Raw genomic sequence first — 19,979 nt, forward strand, 5'->3', positions numbered from 1 at the left:
TCCCTCAGACTGTTGGGTGGTCTGTAACATTACATCCCAACTCTTATACTCAATGCTCTGGTTTATGAAGGCCAGCGTACCAAAAGCTTTCTTCACCACCCTATCCACATGAGATTCCTTCAGGGAACTATGCCAAAGCAACCTCATATCTTCTTCTAGCTCTTCTAATTTCTTTCTTAAGATTCTTCTTACATTCTTTATATTCCTCGAGCATCTCATTTACTCCAAGCTGCCTATATTTATTGTAGATCTCTCTCTTTTTCCGAACTAAGTTTCCAATATCCCTTGAAAACCATGACCCTCTCAAACTCTTAACCTTTCCTTTCAACCTAACAGGAATATCAGGATTCTGTACCCTCAAAATTTCACCTTTAAATGACCTCCATTTCTCTATTACATCCTTCCCATAAAACAAATTGTCCCAATCCACTCCTTCTAAATCCTTTCGCATCTCCTCAAAGTTAGCCTTTCTCCAATCAAAAATCTCAACCCTGGGTTCAGTCCTATCCTTCTCCATAATTATATTGAAACTAATTTATATTGAAACTAGTTTATGAAAATCAAGAGAGACATTAGACAAGGGTGTGTTTTCTCCCCTGATTTATTTAATGTGTACAGTGAAAGAATATTACAAAAAATAAGAGACATCTTGGGAATCAAAGTTGGCAGTGAAAACATCAATAATTTCAGATATGCAGATGACACTGTGTTACTTGCAAGTACGGAGAAAGAACTACAAAACTTAATTGATATAATTGTTGAAGAAAGTGCAAAAATGGGTCTATCAACTGCAAAAAGACAATGTATGGTGATATCCAAAAAGGAGAATCCTATCTACAGGCTAAGAATAAATGGGGAAGACATAAAACAAATACAGAACTTTTGCTACTTAGGAAGTTGGGTGATGTCAGATGGCAGGTACGACATGGACATCAAAAGAATAGGGATGGCAAAAGACACCTTTACGAGAATGAAAAGTATACTGACCAATACTAAACTAGGCATGACAACCCGCCTCAGAGTACTGAAATGTTACGTTTATCCAGTTATGTTATATGGCTCAGAATGTTGGACAATATCTAGTAACATGAGGAAACGAATTGTAGCAGCAGAGATGTGGTTTTTGAGGAGGATGCAAAGAATATCATGGACAAAATGAATATTTAACAAGGATGTCATGAACAGAGCGAACACAAAAAGAGAAATAATGTATGAGATCATGAAAAGGCAACGTGACTTCATTGGACATGGAGTTAGGAAAGAGGAGTTAGATTGCATGGTAATTATGGGAAAGATTGAAGGGAAGAAAGCAAGAGGAAGGCAAAGACAAATGATGATGGAGACAGCAGCCAGAGAACTGGAAATGAACCTTTAAGGCTTTAAGGTAAGGGGTGGGAAGTTCAAGGGGGATATTAGAGGAAGGTTTTTTATTCAGAGAGTGGTTGGTGCGTGGAATGCACTGCCTGAGTCAGTGGTGGAGGCAGATACACTAATGAAATTTAAGAGACTACTACTAGACAGGTATAGGGAGGAATTTAAGGGGTCTGCATAACATTGTGGGCCGAAGGGCCTGTACTCTGCTGTACTGTTCTATGTTCTATGAATACCAATGAATTGATCCACTTGACCCCAAACAGGAGTGTGTGGGCCATTGCAGTCAAAGCTTAAACTGGGCACGGCACTTGATGATGATGATGTTTGCACTCCAAATGTGAACTGCACAAGCTCCATTTTTTCTAAAAGGACAGGTGGGAGATGTTACTCACTATATCAGCTGCTTTCAGGCAGGTAGATAAATATCCAACTCCTGAAAGGATACAGATAAAATTCTCAATGATTTGGTAATTAAATATACCAAAAAATATGGTGCAGAACAGAACAAGTTAGCTTTGTGCTTCTTGTTACATTCAGAACAGTTGTGAGTGCTATTTGATAGTCTTCTGTTATTCCAGGGAATAGGATGGAAATCAGGAATGGAAACCATCTTATCACCAACCACTGGACGTTGACAGAGGGAGATGATTGGGAATGTGATGTATCCATGGGTAAAACACCAGCCAAAACTGATATTGTCATACAAACTTTGCTCAATTTCATTGGTATGAGAACACCACTCATGGGAAGTCACTACCTTTCTGCAGAAAGGTAAACCATCACAATAACTTATAAAGCATAATTATGTGCAGAAAGGTCTGTTCTCTGGTTCTTTGGCTGTTGTGTATCGGAGAATACAACCATCTGGATGAGAAGCAAAATGTTAAAACAAAATATTTAATTCACAGTTATAACATTAGATTTCAATGTATTGCATTCCTTATTTTAAGCACTTAACCAGCAGGTAAAACATTTGCATTGATCAGGCTTCTGATCATGTTGGGTGCCAACATTTATGTTTAACAATGATATGCACAAAGCAACCCGGCAATCTGACTCTGTCCCTCTTTCACAGCCCTCTATTGTAATAAAGTTCATCTTCGGTTGTTGAAGACTGAATTGAAGGTTCCAGTTTGCTCCTGTTTATCTGAAATAAACTCAAAACAAAACATATTTAGTTTGTAAAGTGCAATTCAATCTTTTTGTTTTCTCTTTACTCCCTGCTATGATTCCACATCCTCATTTGGGACTGTACATGGTTTCAAGGGCATGGATACCCATCTGCTTCCTCTGGAACAGGGGTTCCCAATCCTTTTTATGCCATGGACCTTTACCATTAACCAAGTAGTCCGTGGACCCCAGGTTGGGAACCCCTGCTCTTGGAAGGTTTGGTGAATGACTGCACCAAGATATGAACCGCGGAAGTGGAACACTTACCGATCCTGTGACACCTGGTAGGGTGTCAACCATATTCACTTTCTTCCCTTTCCCACCAGGGTAACTGACATCTGTGACAATTACCTCAGTATCATTTGAAGTGCAATTTAAAATATCAACACAAGCAAAGAGCAAATCTTGAGAGCTCCTTGACTCCTGGAATCATAGGAAACTACAGCACAGAAACAGGCCCTTTGGCCCATTTAGTCCGTGCCAAACCATTTAAACTGCCTAATCCCATTGATCTTCACACGGACCATAGGCCTTTATACCTCTCCCATCCATTAATCTATCCAAATTTCTCTTAAATGTTGAAATTGAACCCACATCCACCACTTGCGCTGGGAGCTCATTCCACACTCTCATCACTCTCTGAGTGAAGAAGTTTCCCCTCATTTTCCCCTTAAACATTTCACTTTTCACCCTTAATCCATGACCTCCAATTGTAATCACACCCAACCCTCAGTGGAAAAATCTGGAATTATCTATGCCTCCCATAATTTTGTATATATCTATTAAATCGCGACCCCCCCCCCCCCCAAATCTTCTGTATTCCAGGGAATAAAGTTTTAACCTATTCAATCTTTCTATACAACTTGGGTCCTCCAGTGTCAGCTACATCCTTGTAAATTTTCTCTGTACTCTTTCAACCTTATTTACATCTTTCCTGTAGGTAAGTGACCAAAACTGCACGCAATATTCCAAATTAGGCCTCACCAATGTTTTATACAACTTCAACATAACATCCCATCTCCTGTACTTAATACTTGGATTTATGAAGGCCAATGTGCCAAAAGCTTTCTTTACAACCCTATCTACCTGTGAAGCCACTTTCAATGAATTATGTACCTGTACTCCCAGATCCCTTTGTTCTACTACACTCCTCAGTGCCCAGCCGCTCACTGTGTAAGACCTCCCCTGATGGTCCTCTCAAAGTGCAAACATCTCATACTTGTCTGCATTAAATTCCATTTGCCATTTTTACAGCAAGTCCAGATCTGGCTGCAAGCTCTGATAGTCTTCCTGAAAACTCATTGCCAACAGAAAAGAACTGGTACAGATTGAGCTGTTGAAACATAGATATATCCCATTTCTAAATCTACAAACATCCCTCTTCAAACTCAGATTCATAAATGTTTACATTAAATCCAGCTGTCCCACACAATGAGCCCAAACACTAAATGCTACTATATAATCTATCATCAGGGGCTTCTTAAAATGAGCCAAATCCACTGACTATTTTATCCTTCCTTTCATATCCTTATTAGGTTGTACCCTGTTTTCAACTGTGTATTCCTGTCCCTACTAAGTTATGTTTTTGTGTTTATCAAATGCATAAAGTATGTTAACGTTTTGTACCTCAATCAGTGCTTTTAACATTTACATTTCTCAGAGTTATTATACCTTAAAACAATCTTTCTCCGAAACAGAAGAAATATTGGAAATAAGGAAGGTTGACAAGGGTCATTTTCAGCTTTCCCCCTCCTTCTCCCCTTAACCATGTTACGGGTTTATATCAGTGGTATTCAAGATTTTCTACCTGGGCCACTTTGTAGCTGCCGAAGCCTTCAACAGCACAGCAGGGGAGTAAGAGGCTGCAAACTGCAAATCTCCCAGAAACCTTTTGCAACTATGCATATGGCCTGGGAATGTCAGAACTAGATAAATTTAATATTCCATTATCAAATATGCACTTAAATTACAGCAAGTTATTATAGAAATATGAAGTGGAGAATGAATCTGAAGAATCTCTAGATAGGTCAAAATGTCTGTTTCTGTGCTGTACTTTTCTATGACTCTAAGTCACAGATACTCGAGGAATCCCTGTTGGAAACGATTTGTGAAAATCACAGGAAAATATTAATTCTAAGGGATTAATACAACTATTGGAAGTACACAGAGTAACAGGACATGCTACGTTGAGGGAATACTCTGTTGCTGCAGAAAGCATAGTAACAGTTGCAAGCTGCCCCCAGCACATCTCGGACTGCAATGATCGTTGAAGCAAACAATACATTTCACTGAATGCTTCGATGTGCATGTGACAAATAACGCTACTCTTTAAAAGGTCAAATACAAAATGTTAAATCAGGACATACCTTCCCCATCTGAGGATACAAGCTAAAGGAAACAGGTATCATTAATCCGAGGATCAAGGAAGTCATTACAAGTCTAGAAGAAGCAAGAGCAAATGGAAATCTCCTTATGAAATTTGTCCTAGAGAGAAAGAGCATTTAATTGTGATAAAAATGTATTATCCAAAAACCAATTTATAAATTTACCCTGTCTACTACCCTCAGCTTGCCCTAAGTTTCCTGACCAATGCTCTGTTATATATTTCAGTGATTCTATTTATTTGGTCAGTTTTATCTGGTACTTAAGGCAGATGAGACTTTAGATCTATTGATATTCTTTAACCAAAACCATGTCTCTGTCCCTTTCTATAGAACTCTTTCCATTTATCCATGATTTATCAATATCAAAATGGATAGTAAAAGTTTTTTCAAGTATGTTAAAAATAAAAGAGAAATGAGAGTAGATATAGGACCACTAGAAAATGAGGCAGGAGAAATAATAGCGGGGAACAAGGAGATGGCTGATAAACTAGATGAGTATTTTATATCATTCTTCACTGTGGAAGACACTAGCAGTATGGCTGGTGTTGTAGTGTCTGAAGGAAGAGAAGTGGGTGCAGTTACTGTTACAAGAGAGAAGGTGCTCAAAAAGCTGAAAGGTACATAAGTCACCCAGACCAGGGAACTGCACCCTAGGGTTCTGAAAGATGTAGCATTAGAGATTGTGGTGGCATTAGAAATGATCTTTCAAAAATTATTGGACTCTGGCATGGTGCCAGAGGACTGGAAATTTGCAAATGTTACTTCCCTCCTTAAGAAAGGAGGAAGGCAGCAGAAAGGAAATTATAGACCAGTTAGCCTGACCTCAGTGGTTGGGAAGATGTTAGAGTCAATTGTTAAGGATGAGATGATGGAATACTTGGTGACTCAGGACAAGATAGTACAAAGTCAGCATGGTTTCCTTCAGGGAAAATCCTGCCTGATGAACCTGCTGGAATTCTTTGAGGAGATTACAAGTAGGATAGATAAAGGGGTTGTAGTAGATGTTGTATATTTGGACTTTCAGAAGGCCTTTGACAAGGTGCTACACATAAGGCTGCTTACCAAGTTGAGAACCCACTGTATTACAGGAAAGCACTGGCATGGTTCGAGCATTGGCTGCTCGGTAGGAGTCAGTGAGTGGGAATAAAAGGATCATTGTCTGGTTGGCTGCCTGTGACTAGTGGTGTTCCACAGGGGTTGGTGTTGGGACCACTTCTTTTTATGCTGTATATCAAAGATTTAGATGATGGAATAGATGGCTTCTTGCCAAGTTTCTGCTCCTATGTCTTACGGTCTATGGTCTTATGGTCTGGAACTTGCCTAGTGACTCTTTGTCATTTTTATACACACCATTTAAAATAAATATTTACTCATTCCATATGATCATAAAACTATGACACAGAAGCAAAATTAGGCCATTTGGCCCATCAAGTCTGCTCCACCATTCAATCATGGCTGATCCATTTTTCCCCTCCTCAGCCCCACTCCCCAGCCTTCTCTCTGTAACCACTGATGCTGTGTCCAGTGAAGAACCAATCAAGCTCTGCCTTAAATAATCCCAATGACTTGACTTCCACAGCTGCCTGTGGTAATAAATTTCACAAATCACACTCTGGCTAAAGAAATTTCTCCGCATCTGTGTTTTAAATGGATGCCCCTTTACCTGAGGCTGTGCCCTCTTGTCCTAGACTCTCCCATCATGGGAAACATCCTTTCCACATCTACTCTGTCTAGGCCTTTCAACATTCAAAAGGTCTCAATGAGATCTCCCCCACCCATCCTTCTAAATTCCAGCTAGTACACACCCAGAGCCATCAAACATTCCTTGTATGATAACCCTTTCTTTCCTGGAATCATCCTTGTGAACCTCTCCTGAATCCTCTGGACCCTCTCCGATGCCAGCACATTGTTTCTTAGCTGAGGAGCCCAAAACTGTTCACAGTACTCAAGGTGAGGCCTCACCAGTGCCTTATAACGCCTCAAATCCTTGCTCTTGTACTCCAGACCTCTTGAAGTGAATGCTAATATTGTATTTGCCTTCCTCACCACCAAATCTACCTGCAAGTTAACCTTTAGGGTGTTCTGCACAAGGACTCCCAAGTCCCTTTGCATCTCAGATTTTTCAATTTTCTCTCTGTTAAGAAAACAGTCTGCTCATTTATTTCTACTTCCAAAGTACATGACCATGCATTTTCCAACATTGTATTTCATTTGCCACTTTCTTGCCCTTTCTCTTAATCTCTCTAAGTCCTGCAGCGTACCTGTTTCTTCAACACTATATATGCCCCTCCACCAATCTTCATATCATGAGCAAACATGGCAACAAAGCCATCTATTTCATCATCTAAATCTTTGATATACAGCATAAAAAGAAGTGGTCCCAACACCGACCCCTGCAGAACACAACCAGTCTCCGGCAGCCAACCAGACAAGAATCCTTTTATTCCCACTCGCTGCCTTCTTCCAGTCAGCCAATGCTCTAACCATGTTAGTAACTTTCCTGTAATACCATGGACTCTTAACTTAGTAAGCAGCCTTGTGTGGCACCTTGTCAAAGGTTTTCTGAAGTGCACTGACATACATGAAGACAATAGCTTGGTACATGGAAAAAATGGCTTACAAAGATACAGTTACTGAGTGGTATTACACTTCAAACTGAAATTCTGCACTAGCAGCTGACAGTAAAAATCCCCACATTGGGAGTTCACCATCTCAACCAGAGCTTCTTGGGAAATACTTTCAAATACTGCCAAGATAGAAGTACTTTCACCAGCAAGGATGGAGAATTAACAAAGCAAGCCATCCCACAGTGGTGGGAGACGACGTGATCTTCCTGTTGTTCTTTCGTCTGCTGCAGAACAGCTGAACACTGTGAAGGCAGCACAAAATATTGAAAATAAAATCAAATCCACCATTTAAATAGACATATTGCCCAATTTTATCAAAACCAACTATCATATGACTGTAAGGGGAAGAATGCAGGAAAACACATTATACTGCAATGCAAAAATAATGAAAGAAATATCCCATACCTTTGCAAATAGCTAACAATCATGTTTGGTGCAGCAACTGTGGTTCCAATTAATACAGCTCTGGAAACTGCCGTGTCTTTTACTGCCTAGAAGGAAAAATAAACCTTGAAAACTCTTGTAGTCTTTTAAAGTCTCTTGAATTTGACTCATATGATCACTTAACTCTTTTTAATGTTCAGACACAGCAATATCTGCAGAGTTTTGTGACTAATGTCACCAGATAGTAATTAGGCTATCTCTGGTTTATTTTCTTTCTGTAATCTAGGGAAGCTAAGAACTACAGTCTAGACATAGTAGAACAGAATGGGTAGGTCATATTACTCAAGCTTGCACTGTCTTTCAGTAAGATAGGTCATCGGTCTCAGCTCCCACTTCACTGCCTATTCCCATTCCCTCAATTCTTTGGAGATGAAAATCTTCTCTTTGCAACTGCAGCTCGTCAGTAGACAATTAAGATCATACGACATAGGAGCAGACTAGGTCATTCAACCCATCGAGTCTGCTCCACCATTCCATCATGGCTGATCCCGGATCCCACTCTACCCCATGCCCTAACTGATCAGGAAATGATCAACTTCCACCTTAAATATCCACAGGGACTTGGCCTCCACCGCAGTCTGTAGCAGAGCATTCCATAGATTTACTACTCTCTGGCTAAAAAAATTCCTCCTTACCTCTTTTCTAGAGGCACCCCTCAATTTTGAGACTCTGTCCTCTAGTTCTGGATACCCCACCATAGGAAACATCCTCTCCACATCCACATTATCTAGTCCTTTCAACATTCAATAGGTTTCAATGAGATCCCACCACATTCTTCTAAATTCCTGTAAATATAGGTCCAAAGCTGCCAAATGCTCCTCAAATGTTAACCCCTTCATTCCTGGAATAATCCTTGGGAACCTCCTCTGGACTCTCTCCAATGACAATACACCCTTTCTGAGATATGGAGCCCAAAACTGTTGACAATACTGTAAATGCGGCCTGGAGACTGAACATTATCTCGCTTTTATACTCTACTCCCCTTGAAATAAATGCCAACATTGCATTTTCCTTCTTTACCACAGGCTCAACCTGTAAATTAACCTACTGGGAGTCTTGCACAAGGCGTCCCAAGTCCCTCTGCACCTCTGATGTTTGAACCTTCCCCCGATTTAGATAGTAGTCTGCACTATTGTTCCTTTTACCAAAATGCATTATCAGACATTTCCCAACACTGTAATCCATCGGCCACTTTCTTGCCCTTTCTTCCAATTTGTCTAAGTCCTGATGCAATCGCATTGTTTCCTCAGCACTACCTAACCCTCTGCCTATCTTATCATCTGCAAACTTTGTCAATGATTTAGATAATGGAATTGATGGCTTTGTGACAAACAATCTGAAAAGCAGCAGTCCCAATACTGGCCTGAGGAACACCACTAGTCACTGGCAACCAACCAGAAAAGGCCCCTTTTATTCCCACTCACTGCTTCCTACCTGTCAGCCATTCCTCTATCCATGCCAGTATCTTTAATGACATTGGATTTTATCTTGTTAAGCAACCTCATGTGTGGCATCTTATCAAACACCTTCTGAAAATACAAGTAAATGACACCCATTGCCTCGCCTTTGTCTACCCTGTTTGTTACTTCCTTAAAAAACTCTAACAGATTTGTCAGGCAAGAGTTCCCTTTGCAGAAACCATGCTGATATATGACTTATTTTATCATTAGTCTCCAAGTACCTGAAACCTCATCCTTAATAACAGACTCCAACACTTTCCTAACCACTGAGGTTAGGGTAACTGGCCTATAATTTCCTTTCTTTTGCCTTCTTCCCGTCTTAAAGAGTAGAGCGACATTTGCAATCTTCCAGTCCTCTGGGACCATGCCAGAATCAAGTGATTCTTGAGAGACCATGACCAGTGCATCCACTGTATCTTCAGCAACCTTTCTCAAGACTCTGGGATGTAACCCATCTGGACTGGGTGACTTATCCACCTTAAGACTTTCCAGTTTGCCTAGCACTTTTTCCCTTTGTAATAGCAATGACACTCACAGACCTCTGGCACACTGCTAGTGTCTTCCACAGTGAAGACTGCTGAAAAGTACCCATTCAGTTCATCTGCCATTTCTTTGTCCCCATTACTACCTCTCCAGTATCATTTCCAGTGGTCCACTATCAACTCTCACCTCCTTTTTACTCTTTATACAACTGAAAAAAACTCTTGGTGTCCTGCTTTATATTATTGGCTAGTTTGCCCTCAGATATCATCTTTTCTTTTCCTATAGCTTTTTAGTTGTCTTTTGTTGGATTTTAAAAGCTTCTTAATCATCCAACTTTCTACTCATTTTTGTAACCTTATATGTCCTTTCCTTTCCTTTTATGCAGTCCTTAACTTCCTTTGTCAGCCACGGTTGCCTACCACTGCCATTTGAGAACTTCTTCCTATGTGGGATGTACCTATCCTGCGCCTTGTGAATTATTCCCAGAAACTTTAGCCATCTCTGCTCTGCTGTTAGTATCCTCCTCCAATCCACCTGGGAAAGCCCCTCTCTCATGCCTCTGCAATTCCCTTTATTCCATTGCGACACTGATACATATGACTTATGCTTCTTCTTCTCACAGTGTAGTATGAATTCAATCATATAATGATCACTGCCTCCCTAAGGGTTCCTTTATGTTCCTCCCTAATAAGACTGGGTTATTACACAACACTCAGTCTAAGATACACTTTCCCCGAGTAGGCTTGAGCACAAGCTGCTCTAAAAAGCCATCTTGTAGACATTCAACAAATTCCCTTTCTACATTGACCTTTATTACCTGCCTTTTCCAGCTCCCTTTGCACCCAACTGTGGCCTTTTTTCAGCCACAACTCAGTGATGCCCTCAGCATCATACTGACCAATCTCTAATTGCGCCACGGGTTCGTCCACCTGATATCAAATGCTACACGCATTTAAATACACAACCTTCAGTCCTATATTCTTTGCCTTTTGAATTTTGCCTCTGTGGTACAATTTAACTCTTTGCTCTGTTTGCATTTGAACCTAATTGTCAGTTTGTCCTTCCTTACATTCATGTTACACCTATCATCTGCTTGTAAACCTGCTGGCTCATCCTCAGCTCTGTCATACTGGTTCCCATCCCCATGCCACATTAGTTTAAACCACTCCCCAACAGTTTTAGTAAATCTACCCACAAGAATATTGGACTTCCTTGGATTCAAGTGCAACCCATCCCTTCTGTACAGGTCCTGCCAACCCCAGGAGAGGTCCCAATTATCCAAGATCCCTGCCCCCTGCTCTAATTCTTCAGCCACATATTTATCTACCGCCTCATTCTATTCCTATCCTCACTGTCATGTGGCACAGGCAGTAATCCTGAGATTACTACCTTTGAGGCCCTGCTTCTCAGCTTCCTTCCTAACTTCCTATATTCTTTTTTCTGGACCACTTATCTTTTTCTTCCTATGTCGCTGTTACCAATATGTACTTCCACTTCTGGCTGCTCACCCTCCCTTTTTACGATATTGTGGACGTACCCAAAACATCTCGGACCCTGGCACTGGGGAGGTAATTCTACTGGTTCACAACTCTGTGAGAAGAAATTGCTCTTCATCTCCTGTTCTCAGATAGAAAGTTTATCCATGTTCCCTAAGTTTATGCTCCGCCAACAGAAACGTTCTATCAAGGCCCTCAGAATCTTACAATCTTCATTAAGTTTGCCTCTTATATTTCTCAACTCTAGAAGAGATCAGCCAGTTCATCCAGTCCATCCTCACAAACGAAACCTTTATCCTGGGAATCAATCAGGTTTTATTGACCTAATATGAATTTGGGAACCTCAGATTTGTTCTTGCTGATTTTCGTAACAATGTGATACTGAAGGATGCCGATGGCTGAAGCTTGCCCGCAAAAAGGCGGAGCTTAGGAGGGCGAATGGTGCCTAATGGCGACTCCTTTGCTCGCATCTTCGGAAACAACTCTATTTCCATCTTAAGTATCTCCATTTTTCCCTTTCAGGGAGTGACCTGGAGTTACATGCTGACTGTGGTTCTTTGTGGGAATGGGACTCGCTCTCGAGGTTCCACAACTGGCCGTTGTTTGGCATGCCAAAGGCTTGGCCCAAGAGTCCGGCTCGGATTCGGAAGCCTAGAATCTCGGGGCTCTGGACATGGGCGGATCGAAGGTCAGTGGCATGACAGGAGACCCGTATGCCATTGGGCGAGTCCAAATATCTATGGCTGTGTGCCTGAAGACCTGGGATCTTTGTGATCTTCAGGCACAGAGCTCGAGAAAAGCGACGTAACAGACTTTTAACATCATAAACCAGTGGGTTGTTTGTTATGTCTCCCCGCTCGCTGGGAAAATGGAGTCACCTCTTTTTCCCTTATTAGGGAGAGAGTGAACCTGCGGTATGTTGAATACCGGGTGAAAACTGAAGTCTTTGGGGTAACTGCAAATCTGTGTCTTTGCTATTGCTTTGCTCACGCTTCAGTGCTCGGTTGCGGATGCTTACGTCGATCCTTTTTTTTGCCGGTGGAGGAAGGGGGGGATTGTTGCTTGCTGCCACTTACGCACAGGAGGGGGGAACTGGGGGGGACTTTGGAGTTCTAACATTTAGCTGTCGTGAATTCTCCGGGGCACTCCTCTGTTTTCGTGGATAGTTGTGAAGAAAAAGCATTTCAGGATGTATATTGTATCCATTTCTCTGATATTAAATTGTATCTTTGAACCTTGAAATGTTTTTCACCTGTCAACTCAATGGCATATTTTCCTGTTTCAAACTGAGTGCAATTTTACCACATACTTTGGCGAGTACTGAACTCACAAACTTAATCTGTAAGTTAGTCCAGGATGACAATCTCTAAACTCTTACCTTAGTTCCAGCTGCTTGGGAGACTCCGACAACATTGCCATTTTTGTCCGTAAGTTCAATGCCTTTCGCAAATTCGGATCCTCTAACTGCAGCCACATTGACAGCACTTGCAATTGCTGTGAGGAAAGATAGCACCAACACAGTACAGGAGTAATTTTATGTATTACACTGTACTGCTGTCTCAAAAAAAAAACAAATTTCATGACATATGTGAGTGATGATAAACTTGCTTCTGATATGGGTCTCTGTTGTGGACTGAGAGTGGGAAGGTAGCGGCGGGGGGCATGGGGTGGTGGAAGTCATGGTTGGGAGATGGAGAAGGGAGAGGGGAGGGAGCCAGAGGCACCAAAGGCATGCTCTGCAATGATCAATATACCAATTGTTTGGAATTAGGTGACCTTTGCCTTGTGTCTCAAGGCTGGATCTGTCTGCAGCACCACCATCCCCCACCTCAGCACTCCTTCTCTGCCACCAGGCTTACACCCCTCGCGCAGCAACCCATCCTGCCCATTCCTAACGTCCTTTCCTTCTGCCCGATTTACAAATTCAGTCCTCACTCCACCTTGACAAATGTAGTACTGTGCAAAAATCTTAGACACCCGAGCTATATATATATGTGCCCAAGACTCTTGCACAGTATTGTACTTCCTCAAATACGTGAATATAGAATTATGAGGGGTATAGGCAAGGTAAATACAAGTTTTTTTTCCCCATTGAGCTTCAGTGAGACAAGAACCAGATGTCAAAGGTGAAATGTGAAATGTTTAAGGGAACATAAGAGAGAACTTCTTCACTCACAGGGTGGTGAGAGTGTGGAACGAGCTGCCAGCAAAAGTGGTAAATGTGGGTTTGATTTTAACACTTACCATAGGACATAGAATAGTACAGCACAGTACAGGCCCTTCGGCCCACAATGTTGTGTCGACCCTCAAACCCTGCCTCCCATACAACCCCCCACCTTAAATTCCACTATGTACCTGTCTAGCAGTCTCTTAAATTTCACTAGTGTATCTGCCTCCACCACTGACTCAGGCAGTGCATTCCACGCACCAACCACTCTCTTTGAGTAAAAAACCTTCCTCTAATATCCCCCTTGAACTTTCCACCCCTTACCTTAAAGCCATGTCCTCTTGTACCAAGCAGTGGTGCCCTGGGGAAGAGGTGCTGGCTATCCACTCTATCTATTCCTCTTAATATCTTGTATACCTCTATCATGTCTCCTCTCATCCTCCTTCTCTCCAAAGAGTAAAGCCCGAACTCCTTTAATCTCTGATCATAGTGCATACACTCTAAACCAGGCAGCATCCTGGTAAATCTCCTCTGTACCCTTTCCAATGCTTCCACATCCTTCCTATAGTGAGGTGACCAGAACTGGACACAGTACTCCAAGTGTGGCCTAACCAGAGTTTTATAGAGCTGCATCATTACATCGCAACTCTTAAACTCTATCCCTCGACTTATGAAAGCTAACACCCCATAAGCTTTCTTAACTACCCTATCTACTTGTGAGGCAACTTTCAGGGATCTGTGGACATGTACCCCCAGATCCCTCTGCTCCTCCACACTACCAAGTATCCTGCCATTTACTTTGTACTCTGCCTTGGAGTTTGTCCTTCCAAAGTGGACCACCTCACACTTCTCTGGGTTGAACTCCATCTGCCACTTCTCAGCCCACTTCTGCATCCTATCAATGTCTCTCTGCAATCTTTGACAATTCTCTACACTATCCACAAGACCACCAACCTTTGTGTCGTCTGCAAACTTGCCAACCCACCCTTCTACCCCCACATCCAGAACGTTAATAAAAATCACGAAAAGCAGAGGTCCCAGAACCCAGGACTAGTGGGACACCACTAGTCACAACCCTTCAATCCAAATGTACTCCCTCCATCACGACCCTCTGCCTTCTGCAGGCAAGGCAATTCTGAATCCACTGCACTACCCTCATCTATATGCCTGGTCACCTCCTCAAAGAACTCTATTAGGCTTGTTAGACACAATCTGCCCTTCACAAAGCCATGCTGACTGTCCCTGATCAGACAATAATTCTCCAAATGCCCATAGATCCTATCTCTAAGAATCTTTTCCAACAGCTTTCCCACCACAGATGCAAGGCTCACTGGTCTATAATTGAACAAGGGGACAACATTCACCTCCTTCCAATCCTCCGGTACCATTCCTGTGGACAACGAGGACGTGAAGATCCTAGCCAGAGGCTCAGCAATCTCTTCCCTCGCCTCGTGGAGCAGCCTGGGGAATATTCCATCACGCCCCGGGGACTTATCCATCCTAATGTATTTTAACAACTCCAACACCTCCTCTCCCTTAATATCAACATGCTCCAGAACATCAACCTCCCTCACATTGTCCTCACCTTCATCAAGTTCCCTCTCATTGGTGAATACCGAAGAGAAGTATTCATCGAGAACCTTGCTCACTTCCACAGCCTCCAGGCACATCTTCCCACCTTTATTTCTAATTGGTCCTACCTTCACTCCTGTCATCATTTTGTTCTTCACATAATTCAAGAATGCCTTGGGGTTTTCCTTTACCCTCCTGCCAAGGCCTTCTCATGCCCTCTTCTTGCTCTCCTCAGCCCCTTCTTAAGTTCCTTTCTTGCTACCCTACATTCCTCAATAGACCTATCTGACCCTTTCTTCCTAAACCTCATGAATGCTGCCTTCTTCCACCTGACTAGATTTTCCACCTCACCAGTCACCCACGGTTCCTTCACCCTACCATTCTTTATCTTCCTCACCGGGACAAATTTATCCCTAACATCCAGCAAGAGATCCGTAAACATTGACCACATGTCCATAGTACATTTCCCTGCAAAAATATCATCCCAATTCACACCCGCAAGTTCTAGCCTTATAGCCTCATAATCTGCAATTCTCCAATTAAAAATTTTCCGGTCCTCTCTGATTTTACCCTTTTCCATGATAATGTTAAAGGCCAGGAAGCAGTAGTCACTGTCTCCCAGATGCTCACCCATTGAGAGATCTGTGACCTGACCCGGTTCGTTACCTAATACTAGATCTAGTATGGCATTCCTCCTAGTTGGCCTGTTAACATATTGTGACAGGAATCCATCCTGGACACACTTAACAAACTCTGCCCTGTCTAAACCATTGGAACTAATCAGGTGCCAATCAATATTAGGGAAATTAAAGTCACCCATGATAACAACCCTGCTATTTTTAAACCTTTCCAAAAACTGCCTCCTAATCTGCTCCTCAGTATATCTGCTGCTACCAGGGGGCCTATAGAATACTCCCAATAGAGTTAAAAGGACCCTGCGACATTATACACCCTTTCTGTAGCTGTAATAGTATCCCTGACCAGTAATGCCACCCTACTCCCCTTTCTCCACCCTCTCTATCCCTTTTAAAGCACTGAAATCCAAAAATATTGAGAATCCATTCCTGCCCTGGTGCCAGCCAAGTCTCTGTAATGGCCACTACATCATAGAAACATAGAAAATAGGTGCAGGAGTAGGCCATTCGGCCCTTCGAGCCTGCACCGCCATTCAGTATGATCATGGCTGATCATCCAACTCAGAACCCTGTACCAGCCTTCCCTCCATACCCCCTGATCCCTTTAGCCACAAGGGCCATATCTAACTCCCTCTTAAATATAGTCAATGAACTGGCCTCAACTGTTTCCTGTGGCAGAGAATTCCACAGATTCACCACTCTCTGTGTGAAGAAGTTTTTTCTCATCTCGGTCCTAAAAGGTTTCCCCTTTATCCTTAAACTGTGACCCCTCGTTCTGGACTTCCCCAACATCGGGAACAATCTTACTGCATCTAGCCTGTCCAATCCCTTTAGAATTTTATACGTTTCAATAAGATCCCCGTTCAATCTTCTAAATTCCAGCAAGTATAAGCCTAGTCGATCCAGTCTTTCATCATATGAAAGTCCTGCCATCCCAGGAATCAATTTGGTGAACTTTCTTTGTACTCCCCCTATGGCAAGAATGTCTTTCCTCAGATTAGGGGACCAAAACTGCACACAATACTCCAGGTGTGGTCTCACCAAGGCATTCTACAACTGCAGTAGTACCTCCCTGCTCCTGTACTCAAATCCTCTTGCTATGAATGTCAGCATACCATTCGCCTTTTTCACCGCCTGCTGTACCTGCATGCCCACTTTCAATGACTTGTGTATAATGACACCCAGGTCTCGTTGCACCTCCCCTTTTCCTAATTGGCCACCATTCAGATAATAACTTGTTTTCCTGTTCTTGCCACCAAAGTGGATAACCTCACATTTATCCACATTAAATTGCATCTGCCATGAATTTGCCCACTCACCTAACATAATCCAAGTCACCCTGCATCCTCTTAGCATCCTCCTCACAGCTAACGCTGCCGCCCAGCTTCGTGTCATCCGCAAACTTGAAGATGCTGCATTTAATTCCCTCGTCTAAGCCATTAATATATATTGTAAACAACTGGGGTCCCAGCACTGAACCTTGCGGTACCCCACTAGTCACTGCCTGCCATTCTGAAAAGGTCCCGTTTATTCCCACTCTTTGCTTCCTGTCTGCCAACCAATTCTCTATCCATATCAATACCTTACCCCCAATGCATAATTCCATGTATGTATCCAAGCTCTCAGTTCATCACCTTTGTTCCTGATGCTTCTTGCATTGAAGTACACGCACTTTATCCCTTCTACCTTACTACCTTTACACCCTTTATTCTGCTTCTCTTTCCTCAAAGCCTCTTTATATGTTAGATCTGGCTTTACTCCATGCACTATACTTGCAGTTCTCGCATGATCTTTATCCTCCTCCACTTCACTATCTGCTCTAACACTCTGGTTCCCCTCCCCCTGCAAATCTAGTTTAAACCCCCGGGAGCAGCACTAGCAAACCTTCCCGCAAGGATATTAGTCCCCTCCACTTCAGGTGCAATCTGTCCCGTTGTTTGGTAAGTATATGGATGGGAGGGGATATGGAAGGCTAAGGTCTGGCTGCAGATCAATAGGACAAGGGAGAATATTTTGGCACAGACTAGATGGCTGAAGGGCCTATTTCTGTGCTGTAGTGTTCTATGACTCTATAACTCTAGTGCCTTGCAGTCAGATTCCAAAGGCAGCAAGGCAATTTGAGTCGCAGCTGATGAACTCCCCAAATGTGTTTGTGGGACATTATACCTGACAGCCTTACCACAGAGCAAGAAACACAAAAAGCATGTAAAACAAACTGCATACTCATTTTCTATGTTAATGTAACATGCCTGTTAAGTATCTGTGCCATTTCATTTGGTGAATACTAATTATGTACCTATGTTATAGGAGTGCAACACTTCTTTCTCTCCCTACAATGGATGCTACATGTAGGCAAAGTGTCAGTGCAGAGGGAAGGCCCTATCAGCAGCATTCTTTCTCCTCACTGTCATTTAGAACCTACATTTCATTCTGACTCACAAGAACATTAACCCCTGTGGCCTGTCTGACAACATTAATCAATTATGGACTCACCAAAACACTGGAAAGATGCACACACAAAATGCAGGAGGACATCAGAGGGTCCATGGTTATGAACAAGCAGTTGAATTTTGGGCCAAGATCCTTCTTCAGGAGTGAAAAGATATGACTACAAGGTCTGCAAAACCCTCAAAATCCACCGGCAGGATAAGTGAACTAACATCCATACCCTCTTGCAGGGCAAAATCCCCAGCTCTGATAAAGAGCAGGCCATGATTGTTGTATAGAAGTCACCAATCCATTCTGGATTTCACTAAATCAAGAGACTACTAAATGGACAAAGAAAAAGATTCAAATCTGTTCTCAAAGCCTGCATGAGAGAATGTAACATCCCCATCCCTCGCCCAAAAGAACAGGGTGCATCTGGGATGAGTCCATTTGCAGGGGACAATGCAGAGCCCACCACTTGAAGAGCAAAAGGAGAGCATCACCCACTCAAACTGCCCATCCCAGCAGACATGGCTTGCACATTAGTGATGCTGTTCCCCGGATTCCACATCGGCCTCATCAGCCATCTCAGAATATACAGAACTGGAGTGGAAACGAGTCAGACAATTGCTTGGGATCAAGCACTGGAAGCAGCAGCACACTTACCAAGAAAAGGAACTGGCAGAACCTTCGTAAAGAGGGTGCGCATTGCCGGACTGTTTAATCCATAGCGATACACCATAAATTGAGGGAAGATCTAAAAACATGAACAGAACATCATTTTAAATGTTGTACAAGTCTAAACTCATTTAACAATGTAGGAGTGATTGACAGTTAAAGAGTGACAAGAACTTTGGAATTATTATATACCCACAACTCCTGCTGAAACTGTATGTGAGGATCAGAGCTCCAAATTATTTAACCATCCAACTTTGCAGTCACCAAATCGTACAGTACAGAAACAGGCTATTCAGTCCACCTGGTTCATTCAACCTGGCGAAATTACAGAATTGTACAGGACAGAAACAGGCTTTTCAGCCCATCTGGTTCATGGCAGCCCAAAATGTTATCTAAGCTAGTCACATTTAGCCATATCCACCTAAACCTTTTCAATCCATTTACCTGTCCAGGTACCTTTTAACTGTTGTTAATGTACTTAGCTCAAACCACTTCCTCTGACAGGTATACTGACTACCTACTGGGTGAAAAAATTGTCCCCCAGATTCCTATTAAATCTCTCCCTTTTCATCTTAAACCTCACCCTCAATTTTTTGATTTCCCAAACCTGGGAAAAAGACTGTGCATATTGACCCTATCTATGGCTGTTTGTACACCTCTATAAGATCCACTGTGCTCCTATCCCAATCTGCTTAACCTCTCTCCATAACTCAGTCCCTGGCAATATCCTCATGATGTTTTTCTGCATTCTTTCCCACTTAATGGCATCTTTCCTAGAGCAGGGTAACTAAAACTGAACACTATACCAAACGTGATCTCACCAATGCCTTGCATGGAGTTAAAGTCACAGACAGCATGGACATGAGCGACAGCACTAAAAGCCTTCTTTTCAAAGTGAAGCTAAATAATATCATACTCACATCTTCAGAACAAAATAAACTAACACATGGGGGAAGATGTGGGGTTATTAACAAACCAGGTCTTTCACAGCCCATGGACACGGACAAATTGGATGCATATGACCATTGTGGCCATTGACCATGTGACCATTGGCCTGCATGA

General features: G+C 42.4%; 1 protein-coding gene across 5 annotated transcripts in view; it reads right to left on the reverse strand.

The window, feature by feature from the left end:
* Nucleotides 1-596: 596 nt before the first annotated feature.
* sfxn4 (sideroflexin 4) overlaps nucleotides 597-19,979 on the reverse strand; it is an 81,841-nt gene continuing 62,458 nt past the window's right edge. For 3 of the 5 annotated variants that reach the window (XM_072239643.1, XM_072239646.1, XM_072239642.1), the window contains 5 exons: nucleotides 18,906-18,996; nucleotides 12,817-12,932; nucleotides 7,961-8,046; nucleotides 4,911-5,028; nucleotides 597-2,521 (listed from right to left, as the gene is read on the reverse strand). In XM_072239643.1, the coding sequence (XP_072095744.1) occupies nucleotides 2,444-2,521; nucleotides 4,911-5,028; nucleotides 7,961-8,046; nucleotides 12,817-12,932; nucleotides 18,906-18,996 (489 nt within the window). In that variant the 3' untranslated portion in view covers nucleotides 597-2,443. Of the gene's footprint in view, nucleotides 2,532-4,910; nucleotides 5,029-7,960; nucleotides 8,047-12,816; nucleotides 12,933-18,905; nucleotides 18,997-19,979 lie in introns of all 5 variants that reach the window. The other 2 variants (XM_072239644.1, XM_072239645.1) reach the window with 2 other exon arrangements.

The sequence above is a fragment of the Mobula birostris genome, chromosome 21 (assembly GCF_030028105.1).
Source record: "Mobula birostris isolate sMobBir1 chromosome 21, sMobBir1.hap1, whole genome shotgun sequence".
In the NCBI taxonomy this organism is placed as follows: Eukaryota; Metazoa; Chordata; class Chondrichthyes; order Myliobatiformes; family Myliobatidae; genus Mobula; species Mobula birostris.